The sequence below is a fragment of the Muntiacus reevesi genome, chromosome 5 (assembly GCF_963930625.1).
Source record: "Muntiacus reevesi chromosome 5, mMunRee1.1, whole genome shotgun sequence".
Taxonomy (NCBI): domain Eukaryota; kingdom Metazoa; phylum Chordata; class Mammalia; order Artiodactyla; family Cervidae; genus Muntiacus; species Muntiacus reevesi.
In genome coordinates, this window is record NC_089253.1 from 87,739,292 (window position 1) to 87,760,672 (window position 21,381).

The window sequence follows — 21,381 nt, forward strand, 5'->3', positions numbered from 1 at the left end:
CTTCAGCCTCCATGACCTTCCCTCAGTTCCAAAGTGCAGGTTCAGTTTTTGATCAAGGAAGGGAGAGGATGCAGAGACAAGGGAGGAGTAATCAAGAAACACTAGTGCAGCCTTGGAGCAGAATCCTGATTCTACCTCAAGGGACACACGTAACAATATTTTGAGCCCTTATACAGAACTAAAGCTCCCCAAAATGGAAGATGTTAACTACTTGATGAGGGCTTCCCTGGTGGCTCAAATGATAAAGAATCTGCCTTTAGTGCCGGAGAGTCAGGGTCTATCCCTGGATTGGGAATATTCCCTGGAGAAGGAAATGGCTACCCACTCCAGTATTTTTGCCTGAAGAACTCCATGGACAGAGGAGTCTGGCAGGCTCCAGTCTACGAAGTCACAAAGAGTCAGACACAACTGAGCAATTAATACTTTCACTTTTCACTTGATGAAGCATTCTTCATTCCAGAGGTCACAGTCTGATAACCTCGAGAATCAGAGAAGTTTATCAGGAGACCACCAAAGGCCAGACTAAAGGAATGTAGGCCCTTCACATACCCTGGACCTTATCAGCAACCCCACACTTGAACCTTTGCTATAAACTCCTCACCAAATCCCTCCCACACCATGGGGACACACAGTTCAGAGGGCACGAGCTGGCTGTGTCCCCCTTTGCCTGGCTAAGCAATAAAGCTATTGTTTTCTACTTCACCCAGAACTCTGAGATTTGATTTGGCACTGGTGCACAGAGGCTGAGTTTCTGGCATCAGTAGGAAGTCCAAGAAATCATCAGCAATAAAAACGGGTCTGGTGACGGAGTGTCAGAGAGCAGGGAAGGAAGCTGAATGAATTCATGGGCCAGAGTCTTTCTCCCCTTCAGGCCCTGACATAAGGAAACCACCTCCAAATCCTTTATTCTGGAAAACTCCTCCTCATGTCTTAGGAGCCCCACAGCCAGGGGCTCTCCTCTATTTCCAGCCCCTGTGCTCAGCTTGTTACCCAAAAACTGAGTTTGCCTCTTGGTGAGTGTTGAACCAAAAGACACAACCAAGTCAAAGATCAGGAGAAGGAAGTATTTATTATTACTTCAACATCCCCCTTTAATTTTTATGTATTTACATTTTAATTTTTATTTATTTATTCATTTTTGGCTGTGCTGAGTGGCATACAGTATCTGAGTTCCCCAGCTGGGGATCGAACCTGCGCCTCCTGCATTGGGAGTTAGAAATCTTAATCACTGGACTGCCAGAGAAGTCCCAGGAAGGATTTATGATTATTTGCAGTAAGTAAGGAGAACACTAGAGATCTTTCCCCAAGTAATGTCCCCCTGAATAAAAAACTTGGGCAAGTTTTAAACTAAAGTCACACGTATACTCATGAAGGGGCCTGGGGTGTAGGCAGAGTCTAAGTTTTTAAGTTGAGTCTAAGTTGACTGAAGTCACAATGGTCAGAACAGGTCAATATCATCATCCCTCAGGTTCTGGTTGATCTGGTGGTTGAGCATTTCAGGCTAATCTTTACCAGTGAAATAGAAATGGGGGGCTTTAGAACTGGTCCATCATCTTTGCTATTATCACTTCTCTTCCCCTATAATAGTCCTTTGTTTCTCCATTCTTCTGTTCCCTTAAGATCAGTAGTTACTGAGGCCGGTTCAAATACAAGCATTGTGGCTAGACTTAAGCTTACAAAATGGTTTCAGCCATGCCTGATTCTCTTTCTCCAAGGAGCCCTAACTTATCTGCTTACAATTGGAGTACCCAGCGACTGGGGCCTCCTGGAGACCAGAGTCTTGTTCCCCTGAGTCAGTAGGGGGCTGCACACGCTGAGCATACCTGCAGAGACCATCCCAACCCCAAGGGCGGGCTGAGGAGACCAAGGCGATGGATGGCATGTGTCCTGAGGACCTATTTGGAGGCCAGCTGGGTGGTTCTGGACAAAAAGCACTATCCATTCCACGCCTGAGGAAGTGGCCAGGCTCTCGGCAAGGGCAGCTATAATGGGCAGCTTCTGGGGTCCTGCACAGAATGGACTTGTCAGAATCCAGTGGCCAAGACCCATTCTCCCCCTTACCTTGGTGACAGGCAGCAGAACCAAGGACATACTCCAGCTCAGACCTGAAGACAGAGCCAGCAATCAAAGTAAAAAACAAATAAAAGGTTTATTCATAAGCAGGAATGCTGTCAGGATACATACAGTGCAAATTCTCCTTGTCCTTGGGATCAACACAAGCCCACAAGCTGGGAACACTGTTATCAGTTAGGTCAAATGGACTCCCCCCCGGAACGTGGGCCCTGGGCTGGCCAAGGCCCCTACCTTGGCAGAGAAGGTTCTTTTTCTGTTTGAGTTCACACAACCAAACCCAAAATGGAAACTGAGAGTAGAGCAGCATAAGCTTTACTCATTGGTCAGAGAATGGAGAAGTGGGAACTTACTAACCGTTCATAAACAAACTTCTCGCCTTAATGGGGAGCCAGATTTGCTATTAAGAACAATGGGGGGAAGAGTGCGAGGGATGATGGGGAGGCAAATGCTCTCATTTTCTGGGAAAGAGGCAGGGTTTTCCTAGAAATGCGGTGCCACCTCTTTTCTGTCCTTTTTTGGTCAGTGATTCCTGGTCACGGCGACCGGTAGGTATGTCATTGAGTAGCTAATGTAGTAAAATCAGTGTCAACTGAGACTCGGGGTCTGCTGGAGGTCAGATGCATCTCCATCTTGGTTTCAGCTGGTTCTATCCAGTTTTTATTTTTCTCTTCCTCTAGTTTCTTTCTTTGTGTTCCAACCCTGTGACTTAAAAGGTATATGTGAGTTCCTGTTCAAGGGAGGGGGTCAAAGGGTTTTGACCAAGGGTCTAGCGGCCACTCTGGTAACAAAATGAAGCCACACCGAGTCTCCTAATTCATCCCCGCTCTGTGGGGGTGACAGCAAGGAAGCCTGAGGTCCTCCCAGAACAGTCCACCAGAGGGCAGAAGTGCTCCACGGCCGTAAAGGGTCCAACGCGGTTGGCGACTCGCCAGTCCAGGCACGGGGACATCTTGATCCCAGCGTGGGAAGCCTTTCTTCACTCCAGGGTAATGGCTGGGCTTCTTCTACCCTCTAAAAGTTCAGCTGCCAAGTTCAAGTTCAGTGGAATTTTTCAACAAGGGATCCAAGTAATATGGGATCCAGCTGTCCTCTCAAGGAGGCCCCCATCCCCCTGCCTTCCAGAATCTGGTTAAGGCCTCACTTGTCCGTCATCTGCAGGGCCTGGGCATACATTTTAGGGAGTGGGGGGACTCCTTAATCGGGAAGAATCCGTCGGCCCAAGTGTTGGCTTCAGCACTTCAGTTCCTGGAAGGTCATTTGACCTGACAACATAGGCCACACGGAACCACAATATACAACACAGACACACAGACACAAGACCAGCTCTCAGCATCTCATGTCCACCCAGGATCTTGGTGGGCACAGTGGCTCTGAGGCTCCACTGGGACCTGGGACTTCAGGCGCAGCGGGAGGAGGCGTCGAGAGAAACAGGTACACCCCTTCGGGAGGCAAAAGAGGAAGGTCCAGGCTGAGGTAGGAGGAGATGGCTGCAGGGCCTCAGTCATCTCCAGTTCCTGAAATTCCCTGATAGGAAAAGGTGTGGCCTCGGAGTCCCACACCAAACAGTAGGGGAGGGGAAGCTGGCGCTGTGGGTAAATGGGAGTGAAGGTCAAAGGCAGAGGATGCAAACTCTTGAGTCTGGCTTTGTTACACTGTGGCTTGTTTGTCTGCACCATGGTGCTTTTTTCTTTTTTTTAATTGCCACAAGTTTAAACTAGAAGATTTCCAGTTAGAGATTTGGCATCTTAACCAGGTCACAGCACTCATTGAGAAGGCTGCCTGCCCGGGCCCTCTGGGCATCCAGTTTTTAGCCCATGGTATGAGATGGAGATAGCAGGAGTGGATTTGGAGGTGGTGCTGCCCAGGGTCCTGAGCTAACTTGGGGGACCCTTATAGGGGTCGCCACCCTCTCCCCTCATAGAACCATCTGACTTAATGACACCTGCCCACCCTCACTGGGACCATCCTGCAGTCTCCCATTCAGGCTAAAGTCCTGCCTTTCTCCACTATCTCTCTCCACTGATACACACAGCATCCTTCCTCCCTGACAAGAAGCCAGAGCTGAGTAGAGTCCAGGGATTAAAAAATAATAATAATAAAACCCCAAAACCACAAGGGCTCCAGAAGCCAAGACTGCAGGACCGGCTGGGGGGCAGCTCTCAGAGAGGCAAGGGCTTGTCCCAGGCTGCCCAGCACATTTGCGTCCGCCAGCCTTCCAAGTTAGACACACACCAAGACAGGACACATCACGACTCTCCCCGCCTCATTCTTCTGCCTGCAGGTGAGAGGAAGGCTGAGGCTGTGCACAAAGGAATTTGGCCCAGAAAGAGCCAGAGTCCTGGGGGAGGGGAGGGGCGGAGAAGCACCAGAGGTTGGCCCCCCCCTCAGCGGTGACACAGCCCACGGCCAGCCGGGTTAACTGGGCTTCATTCCTGCATCAGGCACGCCGAGCGGCAGGGGCTTCTCCTCCAGGCCCTCCAGCAGAGTCTCTGGAGCCCCCGGCTGGGACTGAAAGGGGCTCTCCTCCTTGGAGAAGGGGACCTGCTCCTCTTTCGGGGAGTTGGGGGTGCTGGCGTCTGTGTCCCTCGTGGAGCCGGCCTGGGAGGGGCACTGCGAGCTGTGATCAGGACTGCTGCAAACATTGACGATGCAGGTGACGTTGACCTGGGTCCCATGGCCACCAGAGGATGCCTCTGCTACACACAAGACAGGAGACGGTGGTCAGTGGGGGATTCTTGGAGAGAAGAGTGTCTTCACAGCCTGTCTCCTGCCCAAGAGGTAGATTCAGACACGCGGAAAGAGCACCGGGCCAGGAGCACAGGCCCCTGTGCCAGCCCAGCTTTGCTGTGTACTCTTGGACAAGCTGCTTGACCCTTCATGTGCCTCAGTTTCTTCATTTGTCAAATAAGAATATCCTGCCCGATTTACCCCACAGACGGAAGGTGCCAACCAAACCACATAAGGCAATCGAAGGTGTCTGAAGATCAAAACACAATCCCCACAAAGAATCAGAGATTCTGAACTTGTGGCAGCCTGGATGGGAGGGGACATTGGGGGAGAATGGATACATGTGTATGTGTGGCTGAGTCCCTTCAGTGTTTACCTAAAACTATCACAACACTGTGAACCCCAACAGAAATGAAAAAGTATCCATACTGATATACCCCCAATAGAAAATAAAAAGTTTAAATTAAAAAAAAATTTTTTTTAATTCACTGCAAAAAAAAAAGTCTTAAAAAAATAAAAATACCAACTAAAAAGCATTAACAAAGCAAAACAAAAAGAAACACAGCCCCAAAGAAGCAAGGGTGGGGATGGGGAGCTGAAATCATGGGGTGGAAGGAAATTTCCACCCTGTGCCTTCATGGCACCCAAATGTCACCCAGCGTCACCATGGCCTTTGCATACCGTGAATGAGACACTGCGGGGGCAGACGGGGGAGCAGGAGGGGGCAGAGACCTGAGGTCTACCCGTTCCCACAGTGGGGAGAGGTGTTGGGGGAGAGGGAGAGAAGTGGGGTGCAGAGGCCAGAGATTCAGGAGGGGAACGGGGAAGAGACGGCGGGTAGGTGGGGCAGGCAGACAGAGACACGGGTCTCCAAGGAGGAAGCCACACCACACTGGGTGTGGAAGAGGTGTCACTAAGAATGCAGGAAGATGAATCTAAGAGGGGGGCAAAGACCAAGAGTTTATGTTTGGATCTCATTTATTCACCCCTGGCTATGTTGCAGGCCCTGGCCTGGTCCTTCACTGGGGAGTTCTCAGGCTGCGGTGGCGGCACTGAGAAGGTCTCACACTGATGAGGGTGGGCTATGACGGGAAACTAGAAGTTTCCAGCCAGTCCCCGAGTCAGGTGGCAGACAGGGAAGGCTGTCGCAGCCCTGCGCAGGAGATGCCATGCTCACCTCTAGACCAGGAAACTGAGGCTCGGTGGGTTAAGGAGCCCGTTCAGAATCTCACAGCACCAGAGCTGCTGGGAAGACATCTAGGAATGACCCAAGTTCACGGTCATTCCTTGACGCCGGCCAGCACTGCCAGGTGAGAGGGGAGACACAGGCCAGTGGGCTTGGCCTCTCAGTGCAAAGCATGCCCAAGGAAGCCCCAGGCTTTCTGCAGGACTCCACCCAGGGCCCTCGTCCAGTGTGGGCACTGCCAATGCCCACCAAGGATGACAGTAGTCACAGACCAGGTCCAGGACAAAATGCAGACTGTAAGCAGGCCACAGGCTTCTCCAGACCCCACACAGGCTCCACAGTCCTGATGCCTCAGTCCCAAACGGACCAGACAACAGGCACAGCGGGTGGAGACCAGGGGTATCATCTACGCATTCAGCCCAACCCTGTCCCCCAAGAGCCCAGGGGTGGCTTCTGGCTCTTCTGTTTATTGGGTGTACACAATGTACTATATAGCAATAATATAACTATAATATATAATAGGGGCTTCCCAGGTGGCTCAGTGGTAAAGAATCCGCCTGCCAAGCAGGAGACTCAGGTTTGATCCCTGGATCAGGAAGATCCCTTGGAGAAGGAAATGGTAACCCACTCCAGTAATCTTGCCTGGGAAATCCCATGGACAGAGGAGCCTGGCAGGCTATAGTTCATGGGGTGGCAAAGAGTCGGCTGAAGTGGCTGAAGAAGCCACAATTGAAGTGGCTTAGCATGCATAACATAATGATATATTAAAATCCAACTTTAATATCATGTATTAATAAATATATTATATATGCCATATATAGTAATATCCTATATAAGATATAACACATAATATACAAAAATATTATATAATTGAGACATTATAAAGTTAATATATAATATTATGCTATATGCTATATATTATATGTAGCATTAATCTAGAATATTAATATAGTGATATAACACTCATATAAATATATTATCTATATATAATATCATATTGTTGTTGTTATTGTTTAGTCACTAAGTCACGTCCAACTCTTTGCAACCCCATGGACTGTAGCCCACCAGGCTCCTCTGTCCATGGGATTTCCCAGACAAGAATACTTGGAGTGAGTTGCCATTTCCTTCTCCAGGAGGATCTTCCCAACCAAGGGATTGAACCTGTGTCTCCTGCTTTGCAGGAGGGTTCTTTACCACTGAGCCACCCGAGAAGCCATGATATTATATTATGTGCTATATATAATGTATTTTACATGACATTAATATAGATCAATATTTTCTTAATATATGATATGCAATATTTACAGAACATGGCATTGAAATATAACATTGTTATATGCCATTTTACATATTATATGTATTCTATAAGAAGACTCTCTGCCTGGATACCAGGGACTCAAAGGACAATCTGAAATGGTTTAGAAGGAAGGGTGCTCCTGGTGGGAGAACACGCAGGGCAAGGGTTGGAGGGACTTGGTGGGCTCCAAATACAGAAAGAAGCCTGTGGTTCAGTTGCACCTGAGAGGGTGGTGGAAGGGAGGCTGGAGGGGAGCCCAGGCTGGTGGTGCAGGGCACCCAGTGTCCTACAGGGGCAGCCCAGGACTAGCTGGCTCAGACAGAAACCAGGAAGAAACATGGAGGGGTGCCACAGGGGATGAAGCTGGGGGCGGGGCGGGGGGGAAGCTCCCACCTCTTACCTGAGCTGCCGCAGCTGGTCCGAGCCTCCCCCGTCATGCTGGCCTTCTCCACGCCTGGCGCCTGCAGCTGGGACCTGATGGGCGCCTTCTTGTCCGTGGTGCTGGTCGAGCTCTCCAGGGAGCTGCTGCTGGAGCTCGGCGCCGTGGTCAGCAGGTGCTGTTGCTCAGGGCCTGGGGCACCTTGGGCCTTGTTGGCGGGCAGGTGAGGCTGCATGGGGAGGAGGGGAGCAGGGAACCCATCAGCTGGCTCCTCGCCCCCTCGTCCCGCTCACCACCCTCAGCACTTCACAGTTTACACGGCGTTTCTGCACCTTCTCTCCATGCACAGCACTTTCAGGACGTGTGATTCTCTGGGGTTTCTGTGATTAACCTGGAGTGTGAGCCCTAGGAGGGCAGGCGCCACATGGCCCTGTTTACTGAACAGTCTGAGAGGTGAAGCAGGGTTTTCACCCTCATTTTGCATAAAGAAGCAGAGGCCCAGATAAGGAGAGTGACTCTCCTAAGGTCACAGGGTGATGTGGCTCAGCCTAGCAGCCATGGGCATGGACCCTGGAACCAGACCATAAGTGTGCAAACCATGATTCCATCACTGACTAGCTCTGCAACCTTGGACAAGTTACTTAACCTCTCTGTTCCTCTTTTTTCCTCTAGAAAGGAAAGAATAATAAAGCTACCTCCCAGGATTATTGAGATTAAATGACTGAAGTTTTATAAAGCACTAACAATAGTGCCTGTCCCATATTAAGCACCCATCAAGGGTCTGTTAAATCAGGGCTCTGGACTTCCCTGGTGGTCCAGTGGTTGAGAATCCACCTGCCAATACAGGGAACACAGGTTCGATCCCTGGTCCAGGAATATTCCACATGCCACAGAGCAACAAGCCACAACTGCTGAAGCCCAAGTGCCTAGAGCCCGTGCTCCACAATAAGAGAAGTCACCAAAACAAGAAGCCGGAACACAACAGCGAGAAAGCAGCCCCCACTCTCCGCAACTAGATAAAGCCCGTGCACAGCAACAAAGACCAGCATAGTCAAAATAAATAAATTTTTTTTAAAAAATAAGGGCTTAGCAAACTACTGCCAGGGGCCAAGTCTGGTCTGCTGCTGTTTCTGTACAGGCTATGAGCTAAGAATGGTTTTTACATTTTTAAATGAATGAAAAAATATTTAAGGAACGTTTCATGATACGAAGTTACGTGAAGTTCAAACACTGGTGTCCATAAATATAGTTTTCTTGACACACAGCCACCCCCATTTGTTAATGTTGTGTTTGTGGCTACTTTCCCACTGCAGTGTCAGAACTGAGAAGCGATAACAGAGCCAGAGGATCCAAAAAGTCTACAATATTGACTGTCTGGACCTTTACAGAAAAAGTCTGTTGGCCCTGAATTCAGTGTAGACAGTCCTCTCATTTAGGGCTCTCAGTCTTGCTGTCTCAGTAACACTTTCCAGAGTCCATTCCCCAAGCTGTTCCATGATTCTCAACCTTTTTCTCTTAAAACACAAGTCACAACAACAACCATAATAAAATATTAGCTGACACTTGAATCCATCCAATGCCAAGCACTGTGCTGAAGCCCTTTCAGACACTATCTATACAGCCGAATGTTATCCTCGCTTTGCAGACATAGAAGCTGAGGCCCAGAGAGGTTGAGCTACTTGTCCAAGGCCACACAGTTAGGACATGGTGCATCTGGGCTAAAACCTACATCTTTCTTGGGTGTTTGGGGTTCTGTCCCTGGAAGCTCAAGACAAGGTGCCCCATTTTCAGACACCTGTGCTAGAAATTTCACTCCGAGGCAGTCAGCTACCTGTCTACAACTGACCAGGTGCACAAGCCCTTGCCTTAGGGTTCCGGGCGATCACTGGATTCTAGAAAGAAAAAGACCGAGGGGCCACATTCTCACCCCCTATCCAGGATGAGAGGGTCCAGGGTAGATTGAGAACTGAGGCGAATGAGTGCTAGAAGGATGCAGCCTGGCAGGGTCGGGGAGGTGGGGTCAGAGGTGGAGAACGCAGGAAGGACTCAGGTGCCAATCTTCACAGCCCCAGGCCCCCAGTCCCCCCTGAGCTCTGCATATCCGAAGGCCAGCTCACAGACTCTCAGGCTGGGAGGATCCTTTGAAAGCAGTCCCCGTGAGGCCACGGAGGCCCAAAAAGGGTGAGTCCCTTCTTAGTATCCCGCAGCGGGCCCATGGCAGGGGCAGGGGGAGTCCCACTCGCTGTACCACAGCTGCGTGCTTCCGACTGAGTCCTGCCTCCCTGGCTCAGTGCCCTCAATGTTGGAGGAAGGGAGGGCATTTCAAGTTCATCTTGAACCTTTCTTCGCTCACATGGTCTGACCTTGGTATTGGACCCCACCCCTGACCTGCTCTGAGCATGGACAGGCGGGGGAGCAGGAACAGGAGAAGAAACATCCAAAGGTCATCCCTCATATCCCCCACAGAAGGGGGCTTTTCAGCCTGTGTCTCGCCTTTCTGCTGGTGGTAAGGGCCAGGCAGAACAGAAACCCCCAAAGGTCACAGCCTGCCTCCCTCCCCCAAAGCCACGAGTTGCTAAGTTCAGGCAGACTCTGAGTGGAGCCGATACATTCTGAGTCCTGGGCTGGCACCCTAGGGAGGTATGGATGGCGGTTACTGAGGGGGGGTCATTCAACAAACAGGATCCCAGTTAGCCTCCCTGTCATGTCCCAGCCTGGCCCTGCCATGGGCAGGAGCAGAGGCCCTGGCAGAGTTGCTGGCTGGCCTGTGTCTGTCTGTGTGTGAGAGTGTGTCCCTGAAGCTCCCGTGCCCGTAAGTATAGGTAGGAAAATGCCTGAAGTATGCCCACATGTGTGTCTCTACGTGTGGGGAGCACGTGCGCATGACTGAGTGGTGCAACTAGCGTGTGTGCTGGAGGTGGTGAAAAGAGGCACTCCTGGGTCTGCGTCTCAGGCCACTCATTTGCTGTGTGACCTTGGGAAAGTTACTTAACTTCTCTGAGCCCGAGACTCCTGGGCTGTAAAATCGGGGCAATAACCACACTGCCTGGGTCGCAGCATGGCTGTGAGGCTAAGCAACACTCAGTGCTGTGCCTGGCCCACGCTCGGCACCTCATAAACATCACCCTCTTTATGAAACGAGAGCCTGTGGATGAGCGTGTCTGTGGGGGTGACTGAGCTCATACATGTGGTTACCCTGGTCTTTTCTGAACAAAGGGAAGCTACTGTCTCGCCATGTATTGGTGTTAGCAGGAGGGGCAGGGCGGTGCTGAGTCACCGTTTTCTCAACCCCACTGGTCTGGCCAAGAGCGTTACTAGGCAGCTGTTAACAGGACCACTGCCAGGAGGCTGAGGAACAGAGTGGGGTGCAGGCGGAGCTCAGGGGTCAGGGCAGGGGTGCAAGCCCGGGGACTGAGGGGGCTGAAGATCAACCTCGGACGGCAGTCCCTGCTGGGGACAGGGATGCCTGGAACAATTCTAAATGTCTTCTCTGGGCAAACAGGAAAGTGGGTAAATACAAGCCCTGCAGATTCTCAATGAGTTTCAAACCTGGGCTCTGCTGTTCAGCTAGTGGTCTAACCTCATGCGGACACCTGAAGCTCCCTGAATCTCAGTTTCCTCATCTGTGAAGTGGGGTGATGACAGCCTGTACCTCACAGGGCTGTGTGTGAGGACGCAGGGTCTAAACTGGGGCTCAGCCAGTGGGGTGCTGGAACCAGCTCAGACCTATGTGTGTTTCTTCCCAACTTTACATTCATTAAGTAGCTTCCTGAAATCAGTCCTAGTGGGAGTGTTTATAACACAGAAATGAGCAAACTCCACAAATCAGGGTTTGGGTCCTCCCCCACCCAGAGGGTGGTTACCAGCACACCCCTGGGCTCCACTGGCAATAGCACTCAACAAACAGCAGTGGGGTCATTCACACTCGGTAAACACAAAACTGCGCAAACAGAAAGGGCAGCGGGGGTTCTGGGCCACACCTGAGGCAGCTTTATTGCACCAAAGATTGGGAGATACTCAGCCCAGGAAAGAGAAAGTGGCAGTTGGGTGCTGGGGTGGAGCTTAGAGGGCACACTTATTCTATGGGCCACCAGGTCTCAGCTTCCAGTGTCACTGAACTGAAGCGAGAAAAAGGAGGGCATGGCATTGGTACATTGGAGGAACGAGAAATGGTTTGTACCTCCAAACCAGTGTTTCTGTCTGACTTCCCTCATGGCTCAGCAGGAATCCACCTGCAATGTGGGAGACCTGGATTGGGAAGATCCTCTAGAGAAGGGAGCAAATGGCTACCCACTCCAGTATTCTGGCCTGGAGAATTCCATGGACTGTATAGTCTGTGGGGTTGCAAAGAGTCAGACACGACTGAGTGACTTTCACTTTCACTGTAGGGCATGTCAAAAAGCACTAGCCAGGAGTCCAGAGATGTAATGCTGTGTGACCTTGGGCAAGTCACTTTCCCTCTATTTCTTTTCTTGTTGGGACAATCAGGAGATGAAACCAGTCTGGTTCCTACCAAGTCCAAAACCCTGTATAAACCTCAGGGCTGAGCTGTCCCCTAGCACAGTGGTTCCCAATGGAGGGTGTCTGTCCTCCAGGGAACATTTTGCAATGTCTGGAGACACTTTGATTCTCACTCCTGGGAGGCAGTGCTACTGGCATCGCGTAGGGAGAGGCCAACGATATCACTGAAAAAGCTATAATACACAGGATAGCCCCTCGTGACAAAGAGTTGACAGGCAGGTTTGAGAAGCCCTGCCCCAGCAGGACAGGGGACATGGAGGGAACTCCTGGAGTCTTGTTTCCTCATCTGTAAATTTGGGTAAAAAACCTGCCCTAGGGACTTCCCTGGCAGTCCAGTAATTAATACTCTGTGCTCCCAATGCAGGGAGCCCAGGGTCAATCCCTGATGAGGGAACTAGATCCCATGTGCTGCAACAAAAGATCCTGCACGCCACACCAAACACCCTGCAGGCCACAACTAAGATCCAGCACATCCAAAACAAACAAATAAGCAAAAAAAACCTGCCCTGCCCACCTGGCATGGGGCTGCAGTACACACCGTGTACTGGCTCACCCCACACCCATTTCCAAGCCCTCTCCCTAGTTCTCCACCATAAAGGCTAGAAAAGCAAAACACCACCTTTTCCAGCCTCCCTTGCAGCAAGAGGTGGTCACGTGATACCATCTGGCCAATAAGACAAAAGAAGAAATGTACCCAGGGCTTCTAGGAAAGTGTCTGATTTCCTGTAAAATGGCATCTGGCTGTTTCCCCTCTTTTTCCTGCCTCAGACTGGAGGTCACATATGCAGTGGTGATCACCATCTTATGACACAGGCCAAAGGCAAGAGAATAAAAGCCAACACACTAAAGATGGCAGAGCCTGGGGTACTGCTGGCCTCACAGAAGAATGCAACTGAACCATTCCAGCAATCAGCAACACGCCGACAGAAAATACAGCCCTTTGAAGTCACCCTTAAGCTTTTGGTTACTTGCAGCCAAATGCCCTCCTGATGGAAAACTGATGAAATACAATGTCAGTGCTCTGTTTCTAGCAAAAATCCTGCACAGATCCTACTTCATAAAAATGATCAAAAGTGAGTTGCTTTGGTTGAAGTTGGGGGGGGCCCTGGGTCCAGTCCCCTAGCCTTGATCTCAACCTCCAAGTTGACCCCCCACCACTGCCCCAGGCAGGACCCTTGATGGAACACGGGGGTACCCTAGCACGCAGTTTGAAAACCACTGTACAATGTGGAAGTGCTTTGTAAACAACTCAGAGATGCTGGGAATTGCTGCCAGCTGGGTGAAAGGCACAGTCCTACAAGCGGGGCTGAGACAGTGTCCACACTTAATGGTGAGGAACCAGCCATGGGCAATTTCATGTCAGCCCAAGGTCACAGCATGGGTCCATGACCACATGCTTGCCACTGACCCCACTTACCCTTACTGTTCCCTGATGTGGCCTTTCACGCTCAGTTGTATGAGCTCAACATTGCTCTCCTCCTCTCCCCCCACACCCACCCTTCTTCAGCCTGCCCTGCTTTGTCCAACCACACCCCGCTGCTCTGCATGCCCTTTCCTTCCTGCACTCGTGTCTCCATCAAAATCTTGCCCAGCTCAGATGCCACCTTTATCAGCCCCCAAAACAGACCCTGGCCGGTCTTTCTGCAGTCTCCTGGGGCTTTGTATCCTGCCTGAGGCTGGAGAGACCAACCTACAGAATTCACCACTTCCTATGGGACAACCCGGCCCAGCAGGAAGGATACCATGGAGGCAGAGGGGGCAGGCAGAGGGGCACTCACCACCTTGGCGTCTCCTTGCAGGCAGAAGGGTTTCTCTGCAGAGAGGAGAAAAGGGACCAGTCAGTGAGCAACTTCCTTAGGTCACATCTTTTTTAACTAAGAGGGAGCATGGGGCCCAAGCAGAAGCTTTCAGAGTAGGCTCAGTCCTGGGGGAGCAATTACCTACCAGACAAGGTACACAGAAGCCCCCATACCCAACCCTCCAGCCAGCCTGACATTGCTCCCTTCCCCTCCGCAACACCCACCATTCTTCAGCCTGGCCCACTTTGTCCATACCGCACCCCACTGCTCTGCATGCCCTCTCTTTCCTATACTCATGTCTCCATCAAAATCTTACCCAGCTCAGATGCCACCTGCTCCATAAGGGCTGAATCCCCCAGAATTTCTAGACAAGAATCTTGGACTCCCACCTCGTGGATAGCCCTGATAGCATCTCACCTCTTACTAGATGAGTTAGTGGAAATGCTCTCTGCACCCGGCTCTAAGCTCCTAAGAACAGGGTCTACCAGACCGAGCTCTGTCTGACCCATAAAACTGTGCCCAGTGCTGGACTCAGAGGGGGCCCCCCAGAAAAACTCCCTGAATAAGGGAATAAACAAATGAAGGAAGGAAGGAAGGATTGAATCTTACTTTTTCTCTGGGTCATGATGACACAGTTCACGACAACTATCAGTAGCAGACCCAATGCTGTCACACCCACAATCAGTCCTAGAAGGAAAAGAGAAGTTCAAAAAGTAAACTTGGGACTTCCCTGGGGGTCCGGTGGTTAAGAACTTACTTTGTAAAGCAGGGGACGTGGACTGTATCCCCGGTTGGGGAACTAAGATCCCACATGGCTTGGAGTAACTAAGGCAGTGTGCCACAACTAGAGAGCCCAAAGGGTTGCAACCACGACCCAATGTGTGCATGCTACATCGCTTCAATGGTGTCCGACTCTGTGTGACCCTATGGACTATAGCCTGCCAGGCTCCTCTCTCCATGGGATTTTCCAGGCAAGAATACTGGAGTGGGTTGCTATGCCCTTCTCCAGGAAATCTTCCCGACCCAGGGAACGAACCCACATCTCTTACGTCTCTTGCATTGGCAGGTGGGTTCTTTACCACTAGCGCCACCTGGGAAGCCCCAGCCAAATCAAGGAAACTCAAATGTACTAGGTCAGTCAATGACCAAAGATGACTGGGGCTGTTGCAGGCAAGGGACAAGCCCAGGGCAAAGACTCTGAAATCTGATTACAAAACAAACAAACCAAAATCCATGCACCAAAGAAAACACGCCTGTGGGCCACACTCAGCCTGAGGACCACAAGTTTGAGCCCTCTGGTGTAGTCCAGAAGGGAAGCCCACAATACGGTGACCTGGCCCAGCCCACTGTCAAAGCCTAGTGTTTCACCAGAAATGGCAACCAGAAGACCATCTCCACTTGGAGATAAAACAGGGACCCTGTGCCTCCCCACCCAGGAATTCTTAGTGGCATTGCCAAATCTTGGAAGAAAGCAGGTCTCAATGCCACCTGCATCTCAGGATGGAGCACAGGGTCCAGCCCATAACAAGCTCTCGGTCAGACTCTTAAGAGGGCTTCCCAGGTGGCACGAGTGGTAAAGAACCTGGCTGCCAATGCAAGAGACGTAAGATATTCGGGTTCAATCCCTGGGTTGGGAAGATCCCCCGGAGGAGGAAATGGCAACCCATTCCAGTGTTCTTGCCTGGGAAATCCCACAGACAGAGGAGCTTGGCAGGCTACAGCCCTTGGGGTTGCAAAGAGTCAGACACGACTGAAGCAACTTAGCACACATGCGCTAAGACAGAAGGGAGGGAGCAAGGATGAACGGGACCTCTTGAGACTTACCAATGGGAAGAGAGATGTTCCCTGTGTTGGGCTGTTCCACTGGGGAACTTGGAGGACTTGGGACTTTTGGGAGGAGGAAGAAGGTGCTTGAAGCTGTGCTGGGCCCTGGAGTCGGCTCCATGTGCTGGGATCTTGTGGTGGCTGGGCCCCGGGCCACCTTCCGGGTGGGGAGCACAGAGGTGCAGACTGCATCTGTCGATGCGGTACCAGGAATGGCCACGGAACTACAGCTGTGGGAGGAGAAGGCGTGACTGGGACTGAATGGCTCAGGGTAGCTGGGCTCACCCATGGGAGCCAGGCTGACATCAAAGGGGTCCAGCAACTGGGATAGGGGAGGGAGTTTGCATGCCACGCCCTCTTTCAAGACTGTCCCTTCCTGTCCCCACCTGACCTATCCCCATGCTCCCCATCCCTCACTTCTAGGACAAAACTCCTGTTCACCAGGCTGTTCAGGGACCCACCCGCCCACTGTCAGATAAACCAGTCCTAACACTGGAGCAGGCTCGGCAATGCCTCCGCCCAAGATCCCAGGCACTGTGGCCCAGCTGATCTGTGCTGGAAGCCTCAGGATCACTGGGGGAATAGCCCCTCCCTGCTCCTCCAGAACCAGAGGATGCAACCACTCACTTCCGGTGGGGCCTGCAGGTATCCGTGTGAGATGTTGTGTCCGAGAACATCCCCGGGCCACAGGGAGCGCATATCACATTTGTTGTTGCAGTTCCTTCACAAAAAATTGGAAACTGTCACCAATTCAGACTTCCACCCCTTCACACCACACACACACATACACACACACACACACACCCAGGTGGTAAATGGAGCCCCGGGGAGTCTTGAGGAGGTGAGAGATTCTGTCTGCACTTCCACCCCTTCATACCACACACACACACACACACACACACACACACACACACACACACACACACACCTGGGTGGTCTGTCCTTAACTAATTCTAGTGACTTTGTCTTCCTGGGGCACCACCTGACTTTCCAGTAGCTTGAGGCTTAATTTGATCATCTCTGGATCCCCAGGGCCTACCACACAGGAGGTGCCTGACCAGGAGGACTGGAAGGAAGAATGAATCGGGACGAGTGGACAGATGGGTAATCAGCACCTGGCTACCCTGATGATGCTCCTAGGAAGGAGAGACCCAAGGGTACCCCAAGGACCTCTGACCCTGGCCCCATACCTGGTTTGGCCACGCCGAAGCCAGGGCCGCATTTGCGCAGCGCTACGCACAGCCGGCAGCCCTCCTGCCTCCCCAGGGTGCAGTACCAGCCTGGTCTGCAGGTGCAGATGCGATTCTGTTTCGTTGTGCAGGCTTGAGTTTCCACCTGGTCTAGAGAAAGGAGAAGAAGGCCGAGGGTCACTCCTCCCTCCACCGGCCACGCCCATCGCCACGCCCACTCTGTCTTTCCACCCAGCCCTACCACCCACAGACAGCAGACCGCTGCACCGGCCTCAGGAAGGGGCATAAAGACTGCTGGCCACAGAGTCTCCGTCACAGTATGAACAAGTACACCTACTTTCCCAGGCACAACGTCCTCAACTCTAACAACTGGCACCATTTCCCCACTGCTGCTCTTGGCCTGCCTGCCCCAAGGGGTTATTGAAGAGGATGATAAACAGTGAAGAGCTGTACTGTACATGTGTCCTCGGGTATGAAAACAAAGGTCTAGAATAAGCCCAGCCAGCTCAAGGGCAAAGGGGCTGGAGTTCACGGGGGCCAGGAGAGGATGCCCGGGACCACCCCTTACTCTGAGCCGACTCACCAGAGCTGCAGCGCGAGTTACAGCTAAAGCACGCAGTGACCAGGTTCCAGAGCTGGGTGAATGTGCTGCTCTCACAGGAGGCACATACGGTGTCTGAGGTCGTGTTGCATGGAGACTGTACCCGGTAGCCTGAAAAAGTGAAGGCCAGGAGTCTCAGTGGAGGTGGGCAATGGGGCAGGGGGTGGCTTCTGCCAGGACCCAGGCTCATCCTCTGTCCTCCAGCGCCCCAGAGTTCTGAGGCCTAGTTGGGAGGCTCTTTGATAGAGTTTCAACTGCTGCGTCATCTCCTATCTAGCGTGTACCAGCCATCACTCCATCTCTGAACCCTAAAGTGCTCCTAAAATATCTTCCTCTCTGCTCTTTTTTAGGGCTTGCCTGGTGGCTTACATGGTAAAAAAGTCTGCCTGCAATGTAGGAAATCCAGGTTTGATCCCTGGGTTGGGAAGATTCCCTGGAGAAGGCAATGGCTACTCACTCTAGTAATTTTGCCTGGAGAATTCCATAGACAGAGGAGCCTGGTGGGATATAGTCCATGGGGTCGCAAAGAGTTGGACACGACTAAGTGACTAACCCTTCCTTTTCTGCTCTTTTCAGTTACCTGGAATTCCACCATTGGAACTGCCGATTATCAGTCAATAACACTTCAGTAAGAACTGGTTTACCAGTTCTTATTTAAAAAAATTTTTTTTTGATGTGGACCATTCTTAAAGTCTTTATTGATTGCTTCTGTTTCATGCTTTGCTTTTTGGTCACAAGGCATGTGGGATCTTAGCTTCCTGACCAGGGATGGAACTCACAGCCCCTGCATTAGAAGGCAAAGTCTTAACCACTGGACCACCAGGGAAGTCTTATCCTTTCTTCTTTATAGTTGGCTGAAATTCTTCATCTAAGAAAGGTTAAAAAAAAAAAAGGCAGCAGCAGTCATCCCTGGTATTCGATCAAGGATGAGGCCATGGGACTCCTGGGGACTCAAAGATGTGCCAGGCGATGGAGAACACCTAGGCAAACCTTGAAGAAGTTTCTCTTCTGAGCCCTATTCCTATCCTGCACCTTCACTGCTGTGCTATTCAAGTGCCTTCTTACAGAGACCCTGCCAGTTAACAGAAGAAAGAAGAGACACTTCCCTGGGATCTCTTAAAATGGCCATGGTGACAGGCGCATTTGTGCCGGCCCACATCTCAAGCTAATGGCTCAAAGCTCTCCAGTGGCTTTCTAGATCCTGCAGAATAAAATCTAAACTTCTTACCATGGTCCTTGCTAACTCATTTGGGGCCACACACTGGCCTGCCTGTTCTCCAAGTACACCAAACAAGCTAACAACCTCAGAGCCTTTGCAGGGCTGTCCCCCTGTACATCTGCATGACTCACCTCCTGCACATCTCTGCCCACGAGTCAGTTCCTCAGAAAGGTCTTCCATGACCAGCATGTCCCACTCTGCCTCCATCTGCCCTGCCCTGTCTTGTTTCCTTCACAGACCACATGTCTGTCTCCTCTATTGGTTTATCTGTCTTATGTCCTGGTTAGAATGCAAAATCCATGAAGGTGAGGACTTTGCCTGCCCTGCTCTCTGTCGTGTTCCCAGTATTTGGTGCCTGACACTTAGCAGATACTTTATAAACATTACAGGGATGAATATATAAACAAACGAGTGGATGGACAGCCCTGGGAGTTGGGCTGCCTGGCTCTCCCAACTGGGATGAGGCCTCAGGTCCACCACCTGTGAAATGGGCAGCAGTCACTGATTCAATCAAATATGCACCGAGTACCTGCTATGTGTCAGGTGTTGTGCCAAGTGCTGGGGATTCAGCAAAGAACAAGCCACACAGTCCCTGTTCTAAGTAGCGCACAGTCGGGGCCATAGAGGAGATCCAGGCCATGATCACAGTGTAAAAAGAGCTGCTGCCATGGGGCCTGCCAAAGGCCAGCGGGAGCTCAAAGGAAGAGCCCGATCTGGCCAGGCAATGAGGGCAGGCTTCCTGGAGGAGGGGGCCATCAGAGGTCTAAAGGATCAATGGGTGTGCACCCGGGGAAGGTTGCTGGGAAGTGTGCCAGGCAGAGAGAATGACATGTGCAATGGCCCAGAAGCAAGAGGGACCGTGGGGGTCGATTCATGGAACCAGAGGGAGCTCAGTTAAGAGTCTAGGGCCATGACCCTGACCCCCGCACACACTGACTCTCTTCAGGGCACTGGTGCCCAGGGACCCAGCCAGGCTGAGGGCGAGGGCCCCAGTGGCCACCCCTTACCTGGTGGACATTTGCTGCAGCACATCTGAATCTTTTGGTTGTAGAATTCTTGCTGCCGGCATGAGCTTCCGGGCTCCGGGATGTAGGGGGTAAACCCAGCCTGGAAGGGGGAAGGGAAGGAGAGCCATCAGCATGGACTCCCACAGCCCCATCTGTGCCCGGCAAGTGTTTGGCTTTCTCCCTCCTGGAGTTCTAGCCATGTGGGGACTTCTCCCTTGGATGAGGGGGGCAGACAGAGCAAGAAGAGGTGCCTTCTTTAATCTCCTCTTCAGCCCCCTCAGCGTAGCACACTCACGTCTGCAGGCGGAGACACCGAAACAGCTGGCCAGAGGGTGGGGCCAGCTCCTAACCCTACACCCGGCAGATGTGAGGCCCTGAAGCCTCCCAGAAGGTGGTGGCCTCAGTCACAGAGAACTGCAGTGCTCCATCCCGCAGTCACGTCCCATTCTTCTGCAACCCCATGGACTGTAGCCCACCAGGCTCCCCTGTCCATGGGATTCTCCAGGCAAGAATACAGGAGTGGGTTGCCATTTCCTTCTCCAGGGAATCAGAGCTCAGCACAAAGTGCCCATGCCTAGGTTGCGCCCTCTTTCCTCCTGCACCTGGTAATCACCCCTTCATCCTTCCAGCTGAGTGCTGCCTCCTCCGGGAAGCCTTCCCTGACTCCCCCAGGCTGATTCAGGTTCCTCCTGCTCTGGGCTCTCCTTAAACACTGAATATGCCCCCTTCTAGCAATCATCTCATGGGGCTGAAATGAGGTACCTTCTTGTCCTCCCAGCCTGGTCTGATGCCTGTGCATACACATGTGTGTATATTCACGCGCACACACACACACACACACACACACACACACATAGAGTCCTGGTGCTTCTCCCTTTCCTGTCTGGTCCTGAAGCAAAGCCCCTTCTCAGGGCTCCTCCCATTTATTGGAGGTGGCTGGGGGGACTGTGTGGCACTGCGTGTTTCCAAAGCACCTTGGAAGGGTCTGTTATAATGCCAACTCCCTCCCCAACAAAGGGTCAGGAGCCCAGGGGTGGGTCCAGAAAGCTGTACTGTGGAAAAGAAAAAAGAAGAAAACCTGCCCAAGTGATTCTGATGCCCCGCTGCTGAGCAAACCTGACCGGCACACAGGCTGGAGCAAGATGACCTGGGGATGGGTCAGGGCAGAGAGCAGTGATCAAAGGCTGCGGGAGCCCCAAAACCACAGAACTGTGCTGCCCGCAGCCCCCTTCACTCCAACATTCACCTGTGCATTCACCACATGGAATGGGAGGGCTGGTCTGTCCCTGCCATGCCTCTCGCAGCAGCCTGCTGTTCCTCCAGCTCAGACTGAACACCCCGGGCAGCAGCCTCCCCCATCAGACGGGGAGAAGCCACAGCTCCTTCCCTCCAGCCCCCTGCCCTCCATGGGGGCAGGCACAGGTCTCAAGGACCCTGCGCACAGTGGGCTTCCTCCCTACAAGCACCTTCGGTGTAACTAGGGGAGCCCCTCACCCCTGCGGGCCCTGAGAGCCACAGGCCCCGCAGCTTCTGGCGGGGAAGGACTCCTCCCCAAGAT

At 52.0% G+C, this 21,381-nt stretch overlaps 1 protein-coding gene across 1 annotated transcript in view; it reads right to left on the minus strand.

Moving 5' to 3' along the window:
• Nucleotides 1-2,130: 2,130 nt before the first annotated feature.
• The window catches only part of TNFRSF1B (TNF receptor superfamily member 1B), a 35,217-nt gene continuing 15,966 nt past the window's right edge, over nt 2,131-21,381 (minus strand). The window contains exons 2-10 of the mRNA XM_065935731.1: nt 19,824-19,923; nt 17,580-17,708; nt 16,997-17,146; nt 16,434-16,527; nt 15,807-16,036; nt 14,592-14,669; nt 13,962-13,996; nt 7,684-7,891; nt 2,131-4,769 (exon numbers count right to left, since the gene is read on the minus strand). Coding sequence (XP_065791803.1) covers nt 4,489-4,769; nt 7,684-7,891; nt 13,962-13,996; nt 14,592-14,669; nt 15,807-16,036; nt 16,434-16,527; nt 16,997-17,146; nt 17,580-17,708; nt 19,824-19,923 — 1,305 coding nt within the window. The 3' untranslated portion in view covers nt 2,131-4,488. The remainder of the gene's footprint in view (nt 4,770-7,683; nt 7,892-13,961; nt 13,997-14,591; nt 14,670-15,806; nt 16,037-16,433; nt 16,528-16,996; nt 17,147-17,579; nt 17,709-19,823; nt 19,924-21,381) is intronic.